This window comes from Chinchilla lanigera, unplaced genomic scaffold, assembly GCF_000276665.1.
Source record: "Chinchilla lanigera isolate Chin_1 unplaced genomic scaffold, ChiLan1.0 scaffold00087, whole genome shotgun sequence".
Lineage (NCBI taxonomy): Eukaryota > Metazoa > Chordata > Mammalia > Rodentia > Chinchillidae > Chinchilla > Chinchilla lanigera.
Window position 1 is genome coordinate 6,999,109 of NW_004955488.1, and position 27,158 is coordinate 7,026,266.

The following is a 27,158-nucleotide window of genomic DNA, read 5'->3' on the forward strand; positions in this document are numbered from 1 at the left end:
CGCGCCCCCGAGCCGCTGCGCAGGCAGGGCCGCCTGGAGCCCGGCGCCGCCGTGCTCGGCCGCAAGGCCAAGCGCGAGAAGGCGGAGACCATGCTGCGGAACGACTCGCTGAGCTCGGACCAGTCCGAGTCCGTGCGGCCGTCGCCGCCCAAGCCGCACCGCGCCAAGAGGGGCGGCAAGAAGCGGCAGATGTCGGTGAGCAGCTCGGAGGAGGAGGGCGTGTCCACGCCGGAGTACACCAGCTGCGAGGACGCCGAGCTGGAGAGCGAGAGCGTCAGCGAGAAAGGTGAGGGCGCGCCGGGCGCCGCGGCAGGCGGGCCGGGGCCGAGCAAACGCGCGCGTCCCAGGGTAGGAGGTGTGTGTGCACCAGGCTCAGAGGTGTGTGCACCACGTTTACACTGTCTCTGGCAGGGTAGGAGAAAGTGCACGCGTCCCAGGGTTGGAGGTGTGCGTGCACCAGGCTAAGGGGGGTGTGAGCGCCAGGGCGACAGATACGTACATGTGCCAGGGTAAGAAGTGTGTGCATGCTAGGTTTGGCGATGCGTGTGCACCAGACTAGAGTTGCGAGTGCCAAAGAGGGAGAAGCAAGCCTTTGGGGCTTCCGAAGGTGTCCCTGTGTGCCAGGGTAAGGAAACGTGCAGGAGTCCCAGGTTTGGAGATGTGTGTGTTCCGGGCTTAGAGACGCGAGTGCGCCCTGTTGGAAGGTACAGTACTCACCTTTGCCAAGGTCAGAAGGGCATGTGTTCCAGGTTTGGAGGGTTGTGGGTGTGTGCATGTGTATGTGCCGTATTTAGAGGTGTGTGCGTGCCAGGGAAAGTGTGTGCGTGTGCCAGGGTTAGACAAAGTGCATGTGTCTCAGGTTAGGAGTTGTGGGTGTACCAAGCGTAGAGGTGCACGTGTGCCAGGGTGGGAAGGTGTGTGTGTGTGTGTGCGTGCTGGGCTTAGAGGGTCTTGTGTGCAAGGTTAGGTGCACATATGCCATGTGCGTGTGTCTCGGGATTAGATGTGAGGTTTGGCATGCTCACAAAGATGCAGCCAATGGGAGGATTTAGTTTAATTAATTGAGATTTAAACATAACTGGGAGCCCCAAATTTGACTCAGGAGAGTGTATTAATGATTTTGCTTCCTGTCCTTGTGGGAAATTAGCATATGCATTCTTATGTTTTTAGGTTAGCATTTTTAAAATTGCAAGTTGATCTTTCATACAAATTATAAAAGGGTTACATTTGTATCCTGGAAAGTGTTGCATATTGTGATTGAGGTACTAACTTTCAGATATGAAGTTCACATTTGAAAAGTTTTAGGAATGTAGTCTGATGGAATTTTTTTCTAACTATGGATTGTGCAATACTGTAGTCATGTGTAACTGTTTAAGTTAATTAAAATTAAATAAGCTTAAATATTTAGTTCCTCAGTCCCACTGGCCACATTTCAGGTGCTCTAAGAGGGATCATTGCAAATAGCCTAGGATTTGATAGTGGTGTTGTAGGAGATACTTCAATTTAATACTAAAATTACTTACTTTTTACGAAGTTGCTGCTGGTTACTCAGCTATTACCTGACCAAAGTTCCGACTATGCTGGTGGTGGTCATTATCTGTGTGGTAGTGTTGAGGCTCTTGGATAGTTCTTAGTTAATTAGTATTTTGGAGAACTTGTTGTTTTAAAGTTTTGGCTTTCTTTATATTTGCCAGGTTATTTTACTAAATTATGTACTATGTATGATACAGTGTATTAAGAATCACTTCATTTCCTTGTCTTCTACCTGCAAACTACATGCACATCATGTGCTGCGTCCCTTCAACCTGCCATGTATATATGTAACAATCGCATGCACTATATAGGAACAATTAAGAATGTTTATTCTATCTTTATTGTTACTGTAAACTAAAGTGAATGTGCTTTTTGGAATTTAGATGCATAGAATCAGTTTGCCTCTTTGAATCTGTCCTCTGATGACTTCTTTTTGTAGGTTATTGTTATGGCATGTGTCTAGATGTCCCAGCCCCACACCAAAGATTCTTGCAGTCATAGATGGGGCTTTTCAGAGGTATCTGGATCTAGAATGTGCAAAGCTTGAACTGATTCATGGTGCAATGCTGGGATCAAGGTCACTAGAATTCAGGGTATAAGTGCTACCTGCCCTATGTAGTCTGGCTAAGATAAAAGGGGCAGAAAGGTGCTGTTAAGGTCTTTTACTGCTTTTGCAACCTTCTGCCTGCTATTAACTGTTGCCTGTCTGCCTTGGAGCCAGCTGATTGTGGACTGTAAGTCAAAAAAACTTTTCCTTCTTTATCTTTGTCAGTATTTTGTCTCAGCAATGAAAACAGTAAGACAGAATTTGGTGCCAGGGAAGTGGGGTCTTTGCTATGACTATACCTGAACATGTAGTTCAGAAACCTTTGGGGCTGGTTTGTGAGAAGAGTTTGGAAAGTTTCAGAGATGCCAGCTGGAAAAGTAGAGCTGGAATGCCTTAGACTGTACTTGATGAGAGATTCTGGTCAGAGCTCAGGAGACCAGAAGGCTGGTAGAAATGATGCCAATAAAGATCAGGCTTGGGAGGTTTCTGCTGGAAAGAAGGTCGGCATTGGTTGTTGAAAGATGTGTGTTATGACTTGGCAGTAAGTTTGTCTGCACTTTGCTCATGTCCAGAGACTTTGCCTGAGACTGAGGTTAAGAGCTGAAGACTAATTAATCTGGCAGAAGAAATTTCAAGGCAGTCTAATGTTGATACCATTGCATGACTTTAGTTGTGGGTTCTTAGCCAGATGTATATTGAGAATCAAGAGCAAAGATCCCAGCAGATGATTTGAAACGTGAGTTTGGGCAGAGAAAAAGCTCCAGTAAAGTTCTGCATTGCAAAGGTAGAGCAGAGGAGATCTTGATTGCTGAGAAGGAACAAGAGAAGAGAAAAGATGGTTGGAGGGCATAGCAAGCAGCAGCAGGACTCCACTCCTTGGAGTTTCAAAATTTCAAGAACAAAAAACTTTGCTTTGAGAAGAGAGCCCCAGAGCCCTAAGTTGCAGAATGGGAGTGGTCTAGGGAAGTTGTCCCTTGGGATTTGGTTCGGAGGCACTGGACCCTGACAGCCAAGAGAAAAGGACATCTGGCTGCTGCTCCAGCTGGCAGCAGATCTTGGAGTCATCCATGTGACACTGGTTTTAAATGCATGCAGAATGCAAAGGTTGTGTGGTCAGGAAGATGTCCACCAAGATTTCAGAACAAGATCTGAGAGGCCAAGCAGTGTGCCTCTGAGAGGGCTGAAGGTGAAGCTGTGAGTATGAAGCCAAAGCGGTAGAGACCCCAGAAAGTTGGAGAAGCCAGGAACATGGATTGTCCAAGCATAGCATCAAGGAGTAAGCAGAGCTGGCAAAGAGAGAAGCTAGGGGAACTACAACTGCCAGAAGTGCATAGGGGCAGGGCCATTCAAGACCTTTGGAGTTCACATCTTGCCAAAGATTCCAGGGATGCTGGAAGTGGAACTGTGGAATTTAATGTTTGCACTGCTCGATTTTGGTCTTGCTTTGTTCCCACTCCTTGCTGTTTCCCCATTTGCAAACTTTGGAAAGAAAACATCTATCTTGTGCCATGGAATGTTGAAAATGTTTCACTTTCTTTTCATTTGTTCAGGGACTCCCAGCTAAGATTTTGCCTTAACTCTCAGAGGAGACTTTTGACTGGACTTTTCAGCAATGCTGAAAATGTTATGACTTTGGCAACTCTTAGAGATGGACTGAATGCCTTTTGCATAAAAGTGCGTGAGTCTTTGGGAGTCCATGGGCAGAATGCTGTGGCTTATGTTTAGATGTCCCTCCACAGCCTCATGTAGTCATAGGTGAGGCATTTTCAGATGTGGCTAGATCTGGAGTGTGCAAAGTTGGAACTGATTCATGGCACAGTGCTGGGATCAGGGAACTAGGCTTAAGGGTGTGAGTGCTACCCACCCTAAGTATTCTGGATAAGATAAAAATGAAGAAAGTTGCTTTTAAGGTCCCTTGTTGCTTTTTCTACCTTCTACTCCCATGAACTGATATGCTTCTGCTATGTGTCACCCTGCCTTGGAGCCAGCTGATTATGGACTGAACCTTCATGAACAGTAAGCCAAATAAACTTTTCCTCCTTTAATTTTGGGTATCGGATATTTTGTTTCAGCAATGAAAAAAGTAATAAAGCTGCATACTGTCTATAGTCTTCAAAGAGTCAGTTCATGAATATTCTGACTTCTGTTTTCCTCTGAAGTAATAAAGTAGATGTTGAATAAATATATAAATACATGTGTGTTAACCGGTGTGAAGTTAACTTTGACAAGGATAGAGATGTATATTTTCTGTGAAATAATTCTAAACTAAATATTATAATAAGTGGTATGAATCACAGCAGGCATAGAACCAGACAGAATGGACTCCTTAAGTTATTTACGCTAGGAATGCAAGATGAAAGAAAGTGTGTCAAGTGGCCGGGGTGGGTGAGACCATGAGCCTGGTACTATGGAAGGAACTTGCAGTCTCTACCGGCTGCCTTTCTTGTTTTGTTTTGCACTTGCCAGACAGACGCTTTGCCGCTGAGCTATTTCCCCAGCCCCTCCGGCTGCCTTTCTTTAAGTTTCTTACTAGAAAGTTGGTTGACCTTGGGGAATATACACACTTCTGAAGCTCATGTTAATCCTCTTTATCTGGGAATACAGAGACATCACATATACATTTATTTGATACAGATAATGTTTCCTCTTACCTGATAATCCATCTAATTCTCAAATAAATTTCTGAAACAGATTCCAGTCAATGTTGTTCTCCTAGCTTAGTATTTTAACCAATCCCATATCAGTGCTTATGAAATGAAATGTTAACTCTTAAGAAATACCTCTGAATAATGTTGTAATTTTCTTCCTTCAAGTTTAATCAGAAGTGTCATCATCTATAAAGTCTATTAGTAACTCGATTTCCAAACTCCACGATTGTGATCCTGGGAATGAGCCATGATCATCTGTAGAACCCCATGTCACTGAACATGGTATTTAACCTCCCTCCATCAGTCTCCCTGTTTTTAATCGGTGCAGTGGAGGCAAGAGTCACCTATTCTTAAGGTTGTTGACCAGTTTGGATGAGATGATGCATAGTTAAACAAGCATTCTTCTTGTCTTGAGTTTGCCTGTAGTGTCACTCCCATGGATGTTTAAGATTGCTATGAGTGTAAGATAGTCATCCATAACTATATTGTACAAAGAAAAGCAGAAGAATCTCTTTTATAGGCTTGAATGGGGTGAGCATGGAAAGGGGGAACTAAGGAGGGATTTCTTAGGAAACAAGGGGTGCTATATTGTGAGTTTTAGGGGTGGGGAAGATTATGCTATAGTAAATATGAATAATTTTAAAAGGGCAGTGGGAGGAAAAAGTCAAGGTTGACTATCCCAGGCATTTTCTTGTTTCATTTATCAGTTACACATATAAATTAAACACTTAACATAGTACCTGGCATATGGTAACCACTTAACAATTTACCAATTCTTTTGTCATGAGTAGTATTATTTTATTTTATTCATATACTGTGTTCTTTAAGTTTATTAGCAACTATGTATTTTGCACTCTCTATGAACATACTCAGGTTGAAAAAGATAAGTGTGTTCCCTTTCCTTGCAGAGTGAGCATTATGTTGGGAGAAAATATTAATTATATAATAAAATATTATAAATGCTTAGGGCATTTCTTCCCAGTATATTGATATAGTTTTACTGCATTCAGTCAGCTACTTAACAAAAATTTTCTCAGGAAAGTGGATTCTAAAAGATGACACAGCCTTTATATTCAGCATAATCTTTCACATATAGCTTTATTCCATTCACACACACACACACACACACACACATACACACACATACACTTACACTCACATATACACAGATTAACTGTAAACTATGTCCACTGGGATTATCTACAAATTGAGACTAACTACCACATGTTTTAGAAGTAAATACTGTTCATATTGCTATTATCAAGTCAGAAAAATTGTACTTCTCTGGTCTCTTAATAAATACTAAATGTCAAATTTTCTACACTGAAGAAAAACAGATACCAGTGAAATCATACGAGAAGAACTTGTAAGATATCAGTTGGATTTAAATGACATTTGTATGTAATCCATTGGGAGAACTAGCAGAGCTTTGTGCCTCTCTAGGAATTGAGTGAGTATAGAGGTCTATGAGGAAAGAGACAGGAAAGTGGAAAAGATGGTGCTAATATTGAGGAGAGAGATAGAGAAATGATGCCAGTTCTGGAAGAAACTTAGAGACATTGCTGTCTTCTTCCAAGGGAATGAAGTCCCTGTACTTTCAAATAATTTAATGTGTAAATCCTAAGCCAGGTTTTTCTTCTAACATTAATACTGGAGTTCAAAAATTTGGCTATCATTCATTTCTTTATGTATTAATTCATATAATAAATGTCTACATAAATGTATGTAACATTGCTATGCTGTATTATGGTCTAGAGGTAGGGATTAGATAGGTAGATAGGTAGGTAGGTGGATGGATTGATGAATAGATGGAAGGAAAGAAAGCAGGAAGGAAGGAATGAAAGAAGGAAGGAAGGAAAGAAAGAAAAAAAGAAAAAAGAAAGCAAGCAAGAAGGAAAAAGATGCATAGGGGAGGGAGGGAGACACACACACACACATACACACACACATGAATGCACACAGACACAGACGTGCACACACACATACACACACACACACACACACACACACACACACACACACGGTTCTTCATGGCATTTCCAGTTGGCTAGCCAGAAGACTCTGAGGACTTTAAAGAGAGGTAGGATGTCCTGACATAAAATTAGGCTCTATAGTACAAAGTTGGCTACACACACTTAGAATATGGTAACCTATAAACAATTACAATTTAAAAGAAATTTTCTCCATATGACTGTTTTTCTTACTCCATGAAACCTCAATAAAAAAACCATAAAAGGAAGAAAGGAGGTTATTGATAAGTCAATTAAATATTTATTGTGTTAGTCAGCTTTCCATTGCTGTGACAAAGCACCTGAGAAAATCAGCTCACAAGAAGGATTTATTTTGGCTCATGTTTGTAGAAGCTTCAATCCATGGTTACTCGGTTTTGTTGTTTCTGGGCCTGTGCTTAGGCGGAGAAGACGTGGCTGAGGAAAGCTGCTCACCTCACGATGGCTTGGAACCAGGTAGGAAGAGAGGAGAGGAAAGGGGCAGCATCTCAGTAAACACTTTCAGTGCATACCGTCTGTGCCAGTGAATCTTACTGTCAACTTGTTAGACTAAGAGGCTCTTGGAGAGGCGCTTGGGTCAGGGGCTGCTGTACCCTTAGTGGATTCATACATCAATGTTAGGAGTAGCTGAATGTGCTGCTAGGAGATGGGACCCAGTCAGAGCAAGTGGGTCACTGGGGCGGCCACAGAGGGTTGTCTCTCTCTGGAGCTTTTCTCTTGTGCAGTGCTTCCCTGCTTCCCTGAGCCCAGCAGCTTTGCTCCACCATGACCATTTGCCAAGATGCTTCTGCCTTGCAGCCAGCTGACTGTGAGTTATGTGATGTCACTGACTTGGTCAGGAAAGATTGTGTCTTCTTTCAACCTTAAAAAGAAGAAGAAATTCAAAATTCAAATTAAATTTAAACTCTTCAAATCATGACCCAAATATGGGGGTGAATCAAAAATGTGACATGATTTCAAATCACCATTACAGCCCTTGGAACTGAAAATTCAAGTGCATTTCCTTCTGAGTGAATAAGTACCCTGGCAGTGCATCTGTAGAAAAGGAAATTTAATCCTTGGACAGCATTTGATTTTACTTGATTCTGGAGTATTTATATGTAGTAATGTGATAAAGCTGCTAATTAGCGTTTCCATTTTAAGAATAAATCCTCTTCAATATTGGACAGTCATATGTGCTTACACAATTGAGTGTAAATATTGTGTCCATGTCAAAATAGAAACAAAACTGGGCTGCGGGTATAGCTCAGCAGCACAAGTGCCTGCCTGTCAAGTAAAAGTCCTGAGTTCGATCCTGGTGTGAAATAAATAAATAAGTAAGTAAGTAAACTGACAGACATGGCCATTAAAGAGCTGACGAGTAGGGAGAGGTGATGGAATAGGTAAGCATATGAATGTTCTGCAGTGTTCAAAACTTAAAGATTCCATTCAAGTTTGAAGGCAAAAAATAGAATATTAAGCGTATTTATTTAAGTTATTGTTTAAAGGAGAAAAAGGCTAGGTGTGCAGCTGAGTGGCAGAATATGAGGCTACATGTGCAAGGCCCTGGATATAGTCCCCTGCACCAAAAACAAAAATAAAATAAACAAGGAAATGAAAGAAGGCAGGCAGGGAGGCAGGAAGGAAGGGATGAACCAATGAACCAAGGAACCATTGAACAAACTAATGGCTCTTGAAAGCAAAATGATATAAATAAAGTGAGCTAATGTTTACTCTTTAATTGGTCTTAGCCTTAGATAGTATCTTAAGAGTAGAAACCAATACATAAGATCCCAAATGAAGCAGTCAACATTTAGAAGCAAGTTGCTGCTTTCCATTGGAAGAACTAATACTGTACAGTAAATATTTAAAACTAAGATTAAGAACTGGAATTGACAGTGTGGGTAGAAGGGTCATGTAGCTATTCATCTTCACGAGACCTTGCCCTTTTATTTTTTATTATATACATGAATTAATTTCATACTTGTTATAATAGAAATCATTCTATTTATTTATTTTGGTACCAGAAATCAAACTCAGGACCTTGTGCTTCCTGGGTGGGTGCCATGCCACTGAGCTATAGCCCTGGCCTGCAAACATCCTGTTTAATACCCTTTGTTAAGATACAAGTAAACTTCAGTATGAGAAATGACAGTTTTGGTGTTTTCAGGGACCATCCATAATTGGCATTTTAATAATCAGAATCTCAAAACAGTAGCAGATTCACATGGAAATGTAATAGCACTAGCTTCTCTTTTTATATTAATTGCTGTTTAATTTCTCTTTATACATTAATCTTTCACTGGGTTCCTACCATATGCCACCACATACCTGGCTTTGGAGATAAATTCATTAGAACGTCATGCCCCCCTCCAGTAGTTCTCTCACTGGAGCCCACTTCATTTATTTTGTACTTTTCCTTTTTATGTACTTTGGCCCCTTCCCCACACACGTTTTGTGACTTCTTCCTCCACCTCTCAGCCTAAAGCAAGTACTTTCTGTAGACTCTTCTTTAATTTTCTCTTGCAATCTAAGCAGAGGAAAACTATTACTATAGAACAGCAGTTGAACAGTTGGACTGGTTGATACTTGGCACTAACATTCAATTTTCATGTCACCTGGTTTTCTTTGATACTGCAAGTGACAGGGACAGGAATAAGCAGGTATGGATGATGCATTGCTGTCTGGCAATGTTGAAGGGTAGATAAATTTAACTTTCTCTCAACTACTGCAAAAGAGAGGCATGATTTCGATGTTATATGCTTTGTGACACAGAGATAGTCTGAGACCTACAGAATGGACATTAGCTGTTGTAATCATCTAATTTAAATTTTGGGAAGAGATTTAAAGACCATAAATAACATACTCTCTGTGTTTGTGATCAGAGCTCACATGTTAATTCCTAATTTCTAATAATATGCAGTAAGATAAATTTAAAAATCATTATGGTGAAAGGCTGGATTTTCAGTGTTAATTTCTGTCTGATATATAAATGACCAAAAATGTCTTTGCTTCCATAAAGGAGTTCTATAAAAAAAAAAAAGTGCTATAAAAGGCAGAAAATTAAGTCTGTAAATATAGCATGTTCATGGCTAATAATATTTCTTCCAAATCAGACTATAGCTATAAATATTAGTCATTCAGTTGCATATGGAAAAAAATCCTATTCTTGAATCAGTAGAAATTAAGTTAATGGCTGGGCTGCATTTTCAAAAACAAAAAGTACAAATTTTACATGATATATATGCTCTCCATTTTAGAAGAGAACACATTAAAAGGAATGCTTCAAAGTCTGTTTAGAAAAAGATTCGATGGTGAAGATTTCAGTGTCACCTGTTTTATCTCAGTTTTTCTTCAGTAGCCTTTTAAAATGCAGAATCATACTGCAGAGTTTTTGACCCATTTTTTCCAGTGAATGAGAAGGTTGTCCTTACTGTTGGTTCAACTTTACAGAATAGCAGAATCTCAGGCCTATAAGAGACTTCCGAAGCAAACAAAAAAATCTCTCCTTTCACGCACACCTAAACAGAAAAGGAAACATTGTAGGTGTTAAGATTTTCCAAATTTGCTGTGCTTAATGCTCTTTTCTCTCCTCTTTGCAACTAGAAGAGCTTGGAATTCACCTTGTTCCCAGTACCAACCACAACCTTGGAGAAATAGTGTTTGGGCAGTCAGTATGCTGACTTTCTCTCTCTGCAGTCTGGGCTAAGTCCTAGCAATCTCACTTCTAAGGAATGCCCAAGACCAAGTCCTGCTGTTGCACCTCATTCTGGTTATTAGATCTGTGTCCCAGGACCCTTGTGACTGAGTCAAATTCTGCTAAGTCTCTCCAGAACTAAAGCTTTGCTTTCCCTCACTAATAACTGTTCAGGAGTTAAGAGCTTGATCCCCAGTTATTTTGCCTCCAGAGATGCCAATTTCCATAGTAGGAAATCCAGATATTACCTTCCATACCTTTTTTCTTCATGGAATGTGGAACATCCGTGATCCTTAACTGCTATTCTAGATGTAATTCTTATTTCCTGTAGCCATTTTCTTTGCATGTCTTGTTCTACTTGTAGAGCTATACTTATGAAATTTGGTCTCTCTTTAAAAGGCACCTACTCCATCTCAGAGGGCAGATCTAATTACTTGTAAGAGTAAACTCTTCTGAGGCTGCTGTGTACCACATGAGATAATATTTGTGTTAGTTTCCTAGGGTCCCACAGACCGTGTAGCTTCAACAGCAGAAATTCAGTTTCATAGTCCTGGAGGCTGGAAGTTCTGGGTCAAGGTGTTGGTAGGGCTGATTCTTTCTGAGGGACATGAAAGAAGAGTCTGCTCCAGATCTCTGTCCTTGGCTGTAGGTGACTTTTTTCTTCCTGCCTTCATATGCTCTTTCCTCAGTGCATGTCTGTGACGCATTGTGCCTTGTTAGAAAGATACAGGTCACAGTGAATTAGAACCTTCTCTGATGACCTCATTTTATTTTCATTACCTCTTTGAAGGCCCTACCTCCAAATACCCTTACATTCTGAGCCAGCAGGGGTCAGGCCCTCAATAAATGGTTTTGAAGAGGGGGACATACTTCAGTGCATAGAAAGATATCTGTATAGGAAAGAAGAAATTAAGGCCTGTACATGTTTGTGTTCATACCTGAGAAATACTGATATTTAATATTTGTCTTCATATATATGACCGTGAAGAATCTTAGTAATAGCCTTATGATGAAGATTATATCTTTGTGGTCATGAGAACCCAGTTTTAAGCAGAGCTAAAAACCTCAGGCATGTTACTTAACCTCAAGACCTCAAGTTCCATCAAAAAACTTTGAATATTGATTGTGCATCCTCTAGATAGAAGTTGTATGAGACACTGTGTGTACAATGGTGTGTGCCTCTCACCCGATGTGCAGAAAGTGCTCATTCAATATTATTTCTGTGGCACCAACTGGGATCTATAAAAAGTATATGTTACAGGAACTAGTAAGGAAGGCCTGGGTGCCAGGGTGTCCTGGTGGACCTAGGGTTGAATGCGATCAGGAAGAACCAGCGTGCCACTCCAGACACAGAGACAGGAATCGTGGACAGTGAGCAATCTTAGTGACACATGCTGTCCCAGGACCAGCAAGCGTACAGCCTGTGGAAGGAAAGGAGTCTGATAATTGTTATTATTTTTAGGATTTCTGCCAGTAATTCCAATCTCCATGGACTTTTCCACATCTCAAAGATGACTCTTCATAAATTATGAAATGCTAGTTCTTCTGTGTGGATTTTCATTTTGTATCATAAAATACATTTCCAATTAAAGAGTTGCATGTTATTTGGGGAAATGATTGCCTGGCAAAAAGACACAATATGACCCAATTTATATTTAGGGGATAAATTTAGATTTGTTGCATCCAGGTGTCTCTTGGAACTCCAGCCAAGGAACTCTGAATTCATTTTTATGACAGACTAGCAGGTGTGAATTCTTCACAGTGTTGTCACGTGGTACTTGGGAGTTCGCAAATGAGGAAGAGGTTGAGGAATAGAAGAGGGAATCTTTAACGGAAGCAAAACTTTCTCCCTACTTTGGGGTGATTAATGTGAGAGTACTTTCCAGAGGCTACAGAATACAGTGTACCAGTTGTTCCTATCCTTACACTTCATCATTCCATTTGGTTTGGTGGTAAAACTATATCTTACCTCCACATTTCATAGTGAATTAAATCCTAGAACTTGAGTCTTTAACCTTCAAAATGCAACCCCAACCTATTTTTGCAGACTTACGTTCTTTAGCCTATTACTCTGTTTAGTATTTATTCCGTCTTTCACACTTTTCACACATTTTCATCTCCATTATTTGAGTGTCCTGCCTTTTAAATACCTTCCATTTCTAATCATGCTTTAAATTTCACTGCCTTCTGCACTGTACTCTTGAACCATCTCATTTTATTATTAATATTATTACTTTTATACACTCTTGGCTTTTTCTGAAAGGCCTCATTATAAATTTAAGAGTAGAAATCATGTTTCTACATGTATATCTTCTTTTTCATGCTTCCTAAAGTGACAGTTTCCGGTTACATATGTAGAAGTATTGCTGAAGGACCAAGTTGTACATCATTACTTTTTTTTTTAATTTGTAGAAGCCATAAAAATTATGTGTTTGAGTAGGGAGAAAAGATGTACATGAAAATACTAGTGAAGAAAACTGAATTTGAAACAGGACAATTTTTTCATGTCCTCTGATTTTTGGTATGTCTCTTAAGTTTAGTGATTCAATGACTATGCATTTGAAAAAAAGTACTTCAGTCCCTAAGTACCTCTTTGTTGAGTGGCACATTGTTTTTGTGAAATTTCAGCTTTGCTTTAGGTCTTATATTTATGTTTCTTCAATAATTTTAGTAACTTGGACATTAATTCTTTGAACTATAAGGAAGGAATTATAATATTCCTGCTAGTAGACATTAACATATACATTTTTAATGAAAGATGAAAAAGTGATCCACAGGAAAATCTACAGCATGACTTATGGGAAAGAAATTACCTTAGAATTACAAAAGAGATAAAGCAGCGTTAGTAACGTGAGCACAGACAGTGAAAATAAAACAGTTTAGAGAGAACTAAGTGATAGCTTGGTGATTAGAAAGGAAGAAGTTGACATTTTTATTGGCATAACGCACCCAAAGAATAAGAACTCTACATTACGTTTACAGGCTACTGAGGAACTGTGTCTTTGGAAAACAATAAACTAGGTTAGAGAATAAAGACCCGTGGGACACCCTGAGTTAAATTAAACATTAAAGGCCTTGTGCTTCTCAGTGAATTGGAGAGTTGAAATAGTGATGGGAATTAGTCAAATTTCAGTAAGCCTGATGCTTGGAATTGAAACCATGAAAGAACTGGCTCGAAGCCCAAATCAATGAGCTGTCAAACTTATTTAACAGCTAGAATCTTTAACTCTTAACTATTTGTGTTTAGTTTATAAAGTACCATTGCATCTCAAAGGGTACAATGGCCTAGTAAACATTTTATGACAGACTGGGGTCAATATTACTTATTTTAAACTGTGTTTCCAATATGAGAATTGGAAGCTAGTTTAGTTTTTCAACAAAAAGGATAGTGGCTGAATGACTCTGATCAAAGTGCTTCTGCATAACCATTAAAATCCTATCACATATTCTCTTCTTTAGTGATACGAAATATATTTGTGACATTTGGCAGAAAGGCATTACTAATTGTGTGTAATGTATGATATTTTGTTAAAGAATCTTTCATTTGTGTGTAGCGAAAGAACTGATAGGATTTGTATAAAAATATACTAATACTTGAACGATAAGTAACATGTAGTTTTTATGTTCTCTTGTCTATTTTCTCTTTTTTATTTAAAAATAAAAGGTCAAATATCCAATCTTACCTGAAACAATAGGTTCATCAAAAGTTTATAAAGATAAATTTGTACTATAGGGAATTATTTATGATTACTAGGGAGAGAATGAATTGTTTTTCAATGAATTCTATCTCCAGAAAATGCTGATCAATGAGGTAAATGATTATTTAATTGTTGCCCATTTTTGTGGGTGACCCTACAGTCAGGTGCAGCAAGGAACTGCTCTAAGAAAACCATCTTCCAGGGTTGCATGTACCTGGACCTTTCCAAAAGATGGATTCTTTTTTAGCATTCCCTTTAAGGTTAACTAGCTGCTCTTAATTACTGTCACTTCCAGGAGAAGTTGAGTGGGATACATTTTAGCTCATGTTCATCTGTAGTCAGTCACATTTTCCCATCTCTAACATGCAGCCCACGGTGATGGTTTGAGAACACAGAGTGAGGGTCTGAGAGAAAGAAGGAACCTTGGCATTTCCACCAGTCCTCTTGGGGACCGAGTGCACTTCCATGCTGCAGAACACAGAGGTCCTCCAGCAGCTTGTGGGAACAGATTTTCAGGTGGAATGTGGCCTGGGACATCATCACCTTACCTCACAGGGGCAAAGAGTCCTGTACCTCAGAGGCTGACTTGGAGAATACCCTTGGTTCCAGAACCAGAGACAGAGCAAGTCACAGGACTTGAACATATTTGTGCTTCTGGATCACTCAGAAACCCCCACAACAAAGGGACAAGCCCTGGGCTCTCACTGTTATATTTCAAGCCTTTCAGTTTGATGCTTCCATTGTATGGGGACATTAGCATGTTCTGGTTTCAGCTTCCTGAATATTGCAACATAACATACTCAGGCATCTGACCTGAATTAACCAAGAGTTCATGGCCACATGTTACAGCGGCAGCATTTGTTGTAATTCCACCTCAAGTAAAAACACACTGATTTTCATCAGAATCAAGCAACTTGACATCCCATCCAGTGACTTTACAAATCTCTCCTTTGTTTGACCAGTGATTCTGAAAACCTTCAAAGCTTTATCTCCTGCACTAATGGCTTTTACAACTTGCTCCCCAGACACCTCATGTCTATGTAGTACTCTACCCAATATCAGAGCTGAGTTTTGCATTCCCTGCTATTGCAGAGCCATCTTTGCTTTCTTTTCCACATAGACAGCCTGCGTGGTTTTCAGGCAGGCATTAAACCTCTCACCATCCAGTTTCAGCTCTTTCCTTTCCCTTTTTTTTTTTTTTTTTTCCTGTAATCTTTAGTTTCTGGAAGGTTTCCATTACATCCTCTTTTAGTATCCTACATAAGAAGTCCCATATTTGCATCGCTTTCATTGCAGCCAATCCCAGTCTTTATTTCTCCCTGTTACAAAGTCTTCTTTAGTTCCCCTGGCCAGCAACCTTCCTCAGAGCCTTCTGTCACTGGTGTAGACAAGGTGCATTGGCTGATTGTGCCTGCTTGGAGGAGCACAGTCTGATCACACACAACAGAAAGTGAGGATGCAGCTGCCCTGAGCCTGGGTGGAGAGCTATAAGGTTCAAACTTCATAGGGTTTCTAGAGTATTCTCTACCTGGAGGTCAAGGGGTTGATTCAGTGAGGTACTCATTCCAGCCTCTGACTTAGCTGGTGTTGTGAGCTTAACCTTCCATTCACGCCTTAAATGTAGCAGCTGAAAAACAGCAATAGTCATATTTTTCTTTATATTTTTAAACTTCTATACTATGTGTATTTCCTTGTATTTGCTTAACTTGGGTTTCTTATTTGCTATTTATTTTTTGGCTTTGCTTTTTCTTCTTTCACATCTTCATTTTTGTTTTTTTGTCTTTTTGAGACAGGGTCTCGCTATGCAGTGCAGTGAGCTCAAGCTCACTTTGTAGCCCAGACTGGTCTTGAACTCACAACCAACCTCCTGCCCCAGCCTCCCGAGTGCTGGGATTACAGGCATGCATCACCATGTCTGGCTTTTTTCACATCTTCTAATACATCAGGTTGTCTTTTGTGTCTTTTTGGTGTTGTACTTTCATTCCTATCCTTTGCTACAAACCTTAGGTTTTTTAATATAGTGCTTAATTATACAAATTTTTTAGCAAACTCCAAAAGTAAACCATTACCTCTCATGTATTCTGTATTTGTCTGATTTATGCATTATAGAGTCAGTATTTTGTAATAAATGTATTATTATGTTTTGAGTGTAAGAGGGAAGATTATATGTGAATCTATACCTGGATCTCAGCTCATTTTTTCAAAGAAACCCATTTTTTAAATTAATTGAAAGAGGAGTAAATGTATCCTAGGCTTTCTGGTCTGATAGGCATAGTTAAACAAAACAAAAGAAGACAAACAAAAAAACCCCACTGTTTCTTTATGTAATTTACTTAGCAAGTCAATTAAAGTAGAACTCAGGGGGCTGGGGATTTAGCTCAGTGGCAAAAGCGCCTGCCTGGCAAGCGCAAGGTTGTGAGTTCGGTTCCCGGTACCGGAGGAAAAGCCAAAAAAAAAAATAAAAATTAAAAAAGTAGAACTCAGGACATCTGTTCTGGGGAATCCCTGAATAATGTAGAATTTGTTGAAGTGCTTCTACCAAAGACAGATACAACACATAGATAAAATAAAGTAAAAAGAAAAAATGGTGTATTGAACTAATAAGTGAAGACATAAGTCCATGTAACAATTTTTACCATGTACAACATTTAAATAATCTGGAATCTCTTCTTTACTGTGTGCTTTCTTTCACAACTTTCTGTTTGGATTCTTGTATTTTCCTAATGTCTGTACATAGCTTTTTGAGTCTGTTGTTTTCTTAGTAGCAAAGTAGCTCATGTCCGTGACAATATCACAAAGCTACAAAGCTGGATGACGGTAATCAAGAAAGGACCATTTCTCTAGATAGGATAACTTGAACTGTAGCCCCATAAAGGCAAATAAATATATCCCTTTAAAGCTTTTGAACTTATAAGCCACATTTAAAGCTGCCAACATGTCAAAATGAAAAGGTTAACCATTTGAAAGTGCTTCCAGTTTGCAGTGATGTGGCTGCCTAAGTAAAGAAATTAAAAAAAAAAAACAAGAAAAGCAAAATTCCACTGTAAAAACTTATGAATAGTGGATAAAAAGAACAGTTAAAAAATGCATAGCTGTGTGTGTGAAAGAGAAATCCCTAAATGCCAGAAGTGAAAGGAGGAAATAATCCATACGTCTGGAGTGAGGCTTTAGCATCACCTCTGGATGAACCCAGACGTGTCACGTCTAGGGGTTGGAGTTTTCAGATATCACACAGCCAGGTTCGTCCTCGTAAATCCCTGGAAACTGGAACTGACATCTTTGCATAAGGCTGGGCCCTAAGAGTTCTTGTTCCATAATGAAAAGAAGATGAATGTAAAACCCACAGTTCAAATGAGTCTTTGAACTAGACAATCTTAAGTCCCTTATAAGGCATTGAAATCTCACCCTATTCCTTAGGTAGATTGTGTAGCATAAATTGTGGAATAATCCCAAACTAAGTGTCTTGGTTACTTTTCTCTCTTTGCTGAGACAAGATACCTGATGCCCAGAATTAAAGAAGAAAAGGTTTATTTAGCTCAAAGTTTGTGGAGGTTTCAGTCTATACTTGGCTGGTTCCAAGGCAGAGTGGTACACAGCAGAGGGCTGCAGTTCATGGCGGCCGAATGCTGCAAAAGCAACAAGAGCAAAAGGGAGGAATGGCAGCAAGTAGCCTCTTTACCTCCCTTACACTGTATGCAAACTACCCTCCCCAGTGCGGGTGTAGCACTCACACCCATAATCCCAGCATTGGATCATGGATCAATCACAAATCCTAGAAGCCTGCCCCATGACTGCATGAGGATTTGGGGGGACATCCAGACACAAACCATAACACTAAGAAAGGCACATTAAACTTGATTTTTGTCAGTGGTACCTCATTCTATGGTAGCTTTCCTGTATAGCTGGAGTTTATATCCCTTCTCATTACCCCAGAAGCTCCTACTTAAGTTACAAAAAACCAGAAAAATGTTACAAAATGGTGTTCAGAGAGCAAATATGTGATTTTGTCAATTGGACTACTTTTTTTTTTTTTTGCATTTTCTATCCTGTACAATCAGAAGTCATGGATAAAGCATTTGTGCCTGTCTTTGTGTAAAAATGGTTGACTACCATTTACCCTTTAAAAACTGTATCCCCATAGCAAAGCACTCATTTCAAATTGTGCTGCTTTGCCAGGTTCCTTAGAGAAAACCTTTAGGAGAGTCTCAGGCTTACTTTGGAGGCACATATGTGGTAGTGAGCTAAGTTTATAAAGTAAATACAGTAAGTCATAACTTACATTTTTGCTTTTCTTCATCTTCTTTAATAGTATTTATTTTCTCTTAGTCTCCTACAAGTGTCCTCTGGACCGTAGGCTTTTCAAATGGCTTTTTGTAGCCATTTGACGTTATTACAGATTTTGCTTTTTAGACTCATGTTTTCCATGCACTTCTGTCAGGATAGGTAAATTCCAGGACTCTTTAGCTTCAAGGACAATGCCAGTTGACGCAAATTGTACTAACCAAATCTTTGAAGATTATTTTCCATTAAGCTTCTCATCTAACACACTATGAAACAAATGGAAAAACTTATAGTTTGCTCATATTCATGTAAATTGTGAATGCTTTAATAGTATGACTTGAAAACAATTCACCTACTTGTGAGTTCATTTGAATTTCAAAATGATTTGGGATCCAGAACCCTTTGATAGCTTTGAATATTTTATCTTTTCAAATTTTTTCCAAACTGGACATTTTATAACTCTATAGTCAAAAGAACTCTCTCTATATAAATATATATGTAAATATATAAATATATATATAATTTTTTAAAATCAAAAAACTCTTTAAATCCTGTTATAAGATAATGTGACAGGTAAAATAGCTTGTGAACTTGACTGGCTTGGGAACCACCTAGGAGATTAATGACGCACACTCTTGGGTATGTCTGGGTGAGTTATGAAGCTACGACCTTGGGGTTCATATCTGTTCCCTGGCCCCTTCCTGTCTAGCACTGTTACCCTGATCTGCTTGCTGGTTGACCTGAACTAAGCTTTGCTTCACGTTGCCCCTCTGGCATGGACTTGGCTGACGTCTGAAACCATGAGCCAAAATAAAACTCTTGCTTTAAATTGTGGGTGTCAGATACTTTATACCAGAAATAGGAAAACTAATACAGAAAAGTAGCAGAGAAGTGAGGTACCTGGCCATAAAATTCAGAAATCTTTGGAAGTATACTGGTCTGTGGGTAGAAGGGTTTGGATATGCAGACTAGAGGCAGCCTTGAATGCTGTAAGCTGAACTTGATGGGTGATTCCAGTCAGAGTTCGGAAGACTAGAATGTTTACAGAAATGTGCACAGTAAAAGCCAGGCTCAGCAATTTTCAAGTGGGAATGAAGACTGTTGGGAATTGGACTAGAAGGCATGTGTGTTACACTCGGGCAAAAAAATTTGTCTATGTCTTCCTCATGTCCTAAGACTGTGGAAAGCTATGTTTAGGGTGGTGGGACAGTAGATTGGGTGGAGGAAATTTCTGGGTGTTCCGGGTGTTCCAGGTTGTGGCATACGTACTGCTAGCTGTTTCTAGCCACATTTACAGGGAAAACTTTGAGTAAAAAGCAGAGCAGAAAGATGTGAAAACTTAAATCTTGGATAGAAAACAAGTATATACAGTAGAGTCCAACGATGGTGTGGTCACTGAAGAGATTAGTACTATTAAAAAAAAACCAGTGCTTTGAACCAGGATTAAAACAAAGATTCCTTGAGGTATCATAGGAATCAGCAAGACTTCACTGATCACAGGCTCAGGGATTAAAAAGTGTAAAGCTTTCATTTGAGAAGAGAGCCCCTAGACCCTGAAAGGACCACCTGGGGAATGGTTCTCTGGGGGTTCATTTCACCATGGTCAGTCATCTGGACACTCAGAGCCTGCTGCAACCATGATCAAAAGGGGCCCAGAAACAGCTCTAGGTGGTGATAGACTTTGACATTATGCTTGTGATGCTGAACATTTAGTAGTGCAGAGTGCCTGAGTTGTAAGATCATAGAAGCTTCCACTCAGATTTCAAAGAAAATGTGCTCCTGAGAGATGAGTCCATAAAGCTGTGGGAATGAAATCAAAGGTGCAGTAGAAAACACAGGAAATTTCAGACACCACAAACATGAAGCACCTGAAGAAATCTACAGGTAGTGAGCAGAACCAGCCCCAGAAAAAGGCTGTGGGTGCTGTAGTCAGTAAGGCCATAAGGATGGAGCTATCCAAGCCCTGCATTATTCACAGTTTAACCACCATATGCTCAGGATGCTGGATGCGGAGGTATAGGTTTTTATCGTTTACCCTGGTAGGTTTCACTTTTACTTTGCTTCAGTTTTCTTACATCCCTGTAGTTTTACATTTTAGAATAGAAAGATTTACCTTCCACCATTGAATCTTGGGATTATGTAACTTGATCTTTGATTGCTATAAGGGCTCACAGCTAACAGATCACCAGAAGTCTCAGAAGAGACTTTGCACTTGAATTCTTGAGTAAGCTAGAAATGTTGAGGCTTTGGGGGAATAAATTAGTATATTTTTGGTTGTACATGGAATGGTTAAATCATGTTGGCAGAATTCTAACTTTATGTTTATTTGGAGATTATGTTTAAAAGGATGTGTCTGGATGTCAAGTTGACAAGGAGTGGACTGGGATAATGAAACTGGTTGTAACTTGATTGGTTTAGGAGCTGTTCAGGGGATTAGTAAAACACACTTCTGGGTGTTTCTGGGTGGGTGAAGGAGCTGTGACCTTGGGGCCTATATTTGGTTTCTGGCCCCTTCCTCTCTGATGCTGTTTCCTGCTCTACTTTGCACACACCATGAACTCAGCAGCTTTGCTCCACTGCCCCGTGTTTCTGCCTTTGAACGAGGTGATCATGGACTGAACCCTCAGAAATAGTGAGCCAGAATAAAACCATTATTGTTCAAGCTGTGGGTGTCAGATATACTGTACCAGCAGTGGAAAAAGTGACTAATGCAGAAGAGTTGGAACCTTATGCCTTTGGATACTGAAAATATAAATGAAGCTCTCAATCCTGGAAAAATTGAACTAAATGTATTAATCACACAAGTCATAATATTTCATTCATCCTTATATCTTCAAAACTATTATTGCCTCCTTTCTTGCTGTTGTTTCTCTACAAAATTGTATTTTGAACATTTATTTGTTCTGTGTCTAGATTTATAAAATTAGAATCTCCTCTAATACATTGGTTAGACCTTTTTTTTGTTTGAAATATATTTCATCATAGCTTAGCATCTTTCAAAATAGTTGCCCTGTGACTGTATAGATTTGGATGAATGAAGACCTTGATAAAGAAACAGATCTATGTGAGTTAGGAAGGAGATAGCTGAGCTGTTCTTTGGGAGGCAGCAGAATCACAGTTATTGTAGTGAAACTGCTGGTCACAAAGCAGTGCCTGCTGCCCAGAAATTACCCCAAAGAAGCAACAAGATCCTGAATATCAACTCTAAATCTGTAAAATGGAATCTAATACCTGTCTGTCTTCTTTTTACCTAGGAAATAGCAAATCAGAGTAAATGGTATTAATAATGGTAGCATTTCTCTACCTCATATTAATACAAAACAATAATATAGATTTTATGCTCAATAAGTTTGGCCAGTGCTAACTTTCTTTTCATATTTATTATAGCAGAGCTGCTTACCACTTTTGATGGTAATGTTCATTGCCATTATTTGAGAAAGGAGTAGAATATGCGGTATATGCTGAATACACTTGATTAGAGGGCCTTTTATTTTACACTGTCCACTAAAATCTCCATACACCATTATTTGGAGGTACAGACATGGCAGAGCTGTGTACACTAGGGTCTTTATAAGAGGTCTAAGTCAGTAGCATAGTATATGTTGTACTTGTTGCAGATTCATTGCTTTGATTATGAGCCATCATAAACACAGCCCTGTATTAGATACTAAGTCAAATTTACTCCTCAAATTTAAGAAAATAGTGATGTTTTTAAACCATTATCACTTAAGTTATAATTGTTAGTGCTGAATTCACGTTCGGGTTGTGCTTCTTACTTGTCACTTGTCATGTTTTTTTCTTGGTACTGGGAATCGAACTCAGGATCTCGCACTTGCCAGACAGGTACTATGCTGCTGAGCTACATCCCCAACCCTTGTCATATTGTATTGATCAGCTTTTCCATTGCTGGCACAAAATACTTGATACTCAGCATTGAGACAAGGAGAGGTTTATTTTAGCTCATGTTTTTAGGTGTTGCAATCTAGCCCAGCTTGTCCAAAGCAGAGATACCATTAAGAAAGGGCAGAGTGGAGTGAAGCTGCTCACCTGAAGGTAGTCAGGAAGAAGAGCACAGGACAACAGCACCCCCAAAGCTATAGTCTGGTGGCCAACTCCTCCACCATGGCCCCAGCACTGGAGAGCACACACAGCTGTGAACATCAGTAGATTCATCTGTTGGTGAGTACAGCACCCTTATGATTCAGTGATCTCACCAGCACTCTCTTAGTCCAGTCTTGCTGACATTAATCTTAGCTCCCACACACATGTAAACTCCAGTTTCCTCATCTGTAGTATGAAAATAAAACATGTAAAATTTCAAGGCACAGACCCTGTCTAGATATTTCTTCTCTTTACTCCAGTTCTTCGAAGGAGATTATGAATGTGTGCACATAAAGATATTTGAAAAGAATCACAGATTAGTGCTAAAGTTGAAAAGAATAACAAGAGAATGTCCAATATGCAGCTGTGTTTGAAGGCCTGAAAGGAGGTGCAAAATAATGAAAAGATCCATATGCATTGGGTTTAATCAATAAAAATATCTTTGAGATGATCTCTTGGGCTTGAGCTTGTTTTAAAGCCATGATCTTTCATAGATGTTAATTTCTACTACTGGTTATAAAGATTAATAATCAAGATGTTACTAAGAGGACCTGGAGTTTACACCTATACACATGAAGGGACAATACATTTACCCTCTCTGCTTGGAATTAGTCCTACTAATGCTTAAATGCCAATACATTAATACAGCAGGTCTCACAAAACAGATAGAACCAGTCAATTTTATAGTAATGTGTTATCCCCACCTGAACATTTCTCACCTTGTATCCCAGTAAAGAATCCCATTCTGGATTTATATTCCATTAAGAGTATATTTTCAAGATATCCTTGTTATTTTAAGTTGCTTGGCATGTGTTTGTTTATATGGAAGCAACTTTTTACACAGGATATGATTGTTATCAGTGCAACACATAGTGAATATTCCATAAGTGAGTCAACTATTAAAAGAGTAGAGGTGTTTTCCAACTTTTAAAAGTACTTAGGAAAAAAGAGTACTTAGGAAAAATTGGGAAATAAGTATATAGATTTAAATGGCTTGATGCTGCTAGCTGCAGTCCTTAATATATTGGTAGTATATGGAACTTAGACAATCAATACAGTATGGATAATTAGCTCAAAATGTTCATGACAGATTTGTGATTTGGAAATCAGATTTGTTTTGTATATGCAGTTCTTAGGAGTGGAGGAAAAATTTCTAAGGGATATGTGAATATTATTTCAACATTAAATATACTGGCATTGATTATATTTTATGTGTATTTTCTAGCTATTGTATTAGAACTGAAACTTACTTTGAAAATAAACATTACCTACATAGAAGCCTTAAGTAATTACTTACGAGTTTAGTTTTCTGCATAAGACAACCTAGGAATATACTTCATATTTCTGTAAATGGCTGGTTCTCTTATTACTTATCTCCTTGGTTACCTGTCAGATTTGTTTTTGAAGCACATAGATATGATTGTGGAATTATAAAATGTGTTCCAATGAAATTTTACTGTTTTCGGGGCTGGGGATTTAGCTCAGCGGCAAAGCGCCTGCCTGGCAAGCGCAAGGTCGTGAGTTCGGTTCCCAGTACCGGAGAAAAACCAAAAAAAAAAAAAAGAAATTTTACTGTTTTCAACACTTTCTGTGTTGAAATCCAAAAAGTAGTAATTACCTGCCGAAAAATATTTAAATTAAAATCGCCTTTACCAAAGAGATCTCAGTTATAGTAAGGAAGAATTTAACATACATTTTTTCATAAAGTAGGACTACGTGTACCATCTCTCAGAAAGTGCAGAGCTTCATATTCTGGGAATGCTGCATATATCATAAGCAAAACCCCCAGGGCAAAATGTAAAAGAAAAATTATCTTCTGTCAGGAGAACACAGGATGCAAGAGCAAGAAGGAAACTGAGTTTTAAAAGTTATGTGCTAGAGGAGCGTACTTTATACAAACATGTACTGTAGTACAACCTGCATTTACATATCTGTTCAGGAATACACAAAAAAGTTTTTTCCTTCACAAAGCAAAGATATAAAAAGTGCTACCATTTAATCATTTTTAACAGCGTTTAACAAAAGCAAAAGAACCATGTTTACAGAAATCATCGTGTGGGCTGAAGGCCATTTTATTGTCATCAGAATCCTCTATTTAGCCTTCTCCACAAATAAGCTCGCAGCGGGAGAAAGGACACTGGTTAGGAGTAATTTGGGCGATAGGCAAACAGAAGGAATGGCTGGGAGCAGAGTGTCATCTGGCAGGCAGCTTATTTCCTGAATCCTGTGGATCTGGTTAAAACCCAGCAGAGATGCCAATATGCTTCTCCACAGTAAATGCTACCAGTCCTCGCACCACCAGGCCACTTGAGTCCTGCGCATGGCATTTCATCCCAGCAGTCCTTGGGGTAGCTTCACAGCGCCTGCAGTGAGTGACCCGAGTCAGTCATGCAAGGAGATTTTCGTGTGCTTTCATCAATGTTTTCCTTCAGTTTCCATTTTCTGCTCCTCCTGTTGTTCAATGTTACGAGGAGAGTGATGTAGAAGCGCTTCACCCTCTCCTTAGATAAGGTGTTGAGCCGCAGAGAGTGACTTACACAGCAATTTTGAAAATAGGCGGACCGGGTTATTTTTTTTTTTTTTTGCAAGATTGCTGTCATGTGTGCACCAAGGATTCCTGTCTCTTCGGAAGGGTGGGAAGAAATGAGGTCCATTGTCTCGGAGGTGGGAAGAGTCGAGGCCGGCCGAGCAGGTGCTGGTAAGATAATGAGCTTGCGGGCTGGTCATCCTGTTGCGGTTTTCTTTCCAGTTGTACCCAAACCTGTACCTAATACTCCCTCTGAATCTATTTGTCCAGCCTAAAGATTCCCCATTCTTTAGATAAGGTGTGGAATTCCTTTATTTTCTCAACAGACTAAAGTGTCTAGTTACCAACGTTTTCTTGAATCTGTTTATATGAAATGAGATTATGGGGTTTGCAATCCAGCCCTTAAGATTTAAGGTGATTAATCGTACTTATGATTTATGTTCTCATGCCATAGCTGAATCAAGAAATATTTAAAGATTAGAAAGCCAGTGATCTTGGAAAATAAGAAAATAATCAGTTGCTTAGTGGTGTATGGGTTTAGTTTTGTAGTCGTGCTGTACTATCTCATGTTAATACAAAGAATGAGAAACATATGACAAAATACATTGGAGCCATCATTACTAGAAATCAATAAAAATAGGACACACTTTACCTTTATCAAAATAAGAGATCATTGGTCCCGGTGAAAAGACTACCACTTTTCCACAAGTATAGGCCTTGACTTAGGCTGTAGTGCCATGAGGTGCAGTGGTAGATGTGAAGCAAACTCAGAATTACACGTGATGCTAGGATTTATGTGTTCTTTCCCGAGGGAAGTCAGTCTGCTAGTCACTGGAGTGAGTGTAGTTTCACAGCTGAGTGTTAGGCTATGAACTATCTAATTCACAGGGGTAATTGTGGCCCAAGATACACCATTGTTTTAAATAAGAAATGTTTCAAATAGGTAAATATTGATAACGTACATTTCTGAGTTGTTAAAATTGAAATAGGATTTTTTCTACTTGTATGTTAACAGTGGTGTAAGCGAATGACATCTCATTCTGCATGAGATATTGTAGTATGTGATATCAAGAAGTGAGTGACAGGATGTTGTAGAATAGTCAGTAATGACTTCTTCTGATATTGATCCTTTGTTCTTATTCTGTAATTTTGAAAGCTGAGAATACCATTTCAGAGACCCTGCTTGGTTTATTAAGATTTTCTGGTAGAAATACAACTTGTTACCAGTAGATAAATTTCCTTCTATGAAGGCACTTTAGGGAATTCAAGGTAATTATACCAAATTAATATAAATTTATGAGATGGCATGAGGGATAAATATTACACTCATATATTTCAACCTGATCTCATAATTTAATCTAGACCAACGATAAGTGCGAAAAAAGTAAGGAAATATGAAAAAGAAAGGTCTCAAAGCACAGTCACAATAATGGTCACACCCAGTGTTTAAAATGAAGAGTTCCGTAAACTCCACGGATTTTTAAATTTCCATCAAAGAAAATTGCGTGGTAGTGGTTTCAGTAGGGGAAATGAATAAATTGGTTGAAAGTTTTCACTCTTGTTTGTTCTCCTGAGTACTTGCTGGGCCACCAGGTCTACCTGTAGACCATTGTTTTTGTATATCTACTTTATGACAGCGAAGAAAAAAAAGTAAATTTAGTAAGCATAAGACCTCAGCTCCATTAACTGTTCTCGAAAACACCCACTGACTCTAACTATGTGAATCGAAGTTTATGACTGTAGGCTTCTCCTTCCTAAACAACCATAGTTTTTCCTCACCCACAAATTAGTGGCACTCTAGCAAAAAGGGACACAACTTTGAGGACTGTGCCACAAAAGTAATCACGTAACTGCTGTGATGTAGTGAAAATGTATGCTCATGTATTGACTTTCAACTGATATAAACCCAAGTTGAAATCCAACTTGGCAACTTAGAAATCATGTGACTTTAAGCCATTTTGGTAGCTTTTCTGGGATTCATCTATAATTTGCTGTAAATAATATCAACTGTGCCATATACCTATGAAAACTAAATGAATTAAATGAAATTAGTAAGTTTATGTTTGATACATAACAAATTTTCAATTAATGTTTATTTCTCTCTTTGCCTAGCAATAGTTTGGACAGTTTTTGACTAC

General features: G+C 39.1%; 1 protein-coding gene across 17 annotated transcripts in view; it reads left to right on the plus strand.

The window, feature by feature from the left end:
- Positions 1-19: 19 nt before the first annotated feature.
- Rims1 (regulating synaptic membrane exocytosis 1) overlaps positions 20-27,158 on the plus strand; it is a 197,456-nt gene continuing 170,317 nt past the window's right edge. For 13 of the 17 annotated variants that reach the window (XM_013504429.1, XM_013504441.1, XM_013504434.1 and 10 more), the window contains exon 1: positions 113-286. In XM_013504429.1, the coding sequence (XP_013359883.1) occupies positions 190-286 (97 nt within the window). In that variant the 5' untranslated portion in view covers positions 113-189. Of the gene's footprint in view, positions 287-25,091; positions 25,192-27,158 lie in introns of those variants that run through there. The other 4 variants (XM_013504438.1, XM_013504445.1, XM_013504437.1 and 1 more) reach the window with 3 other exon arrangements.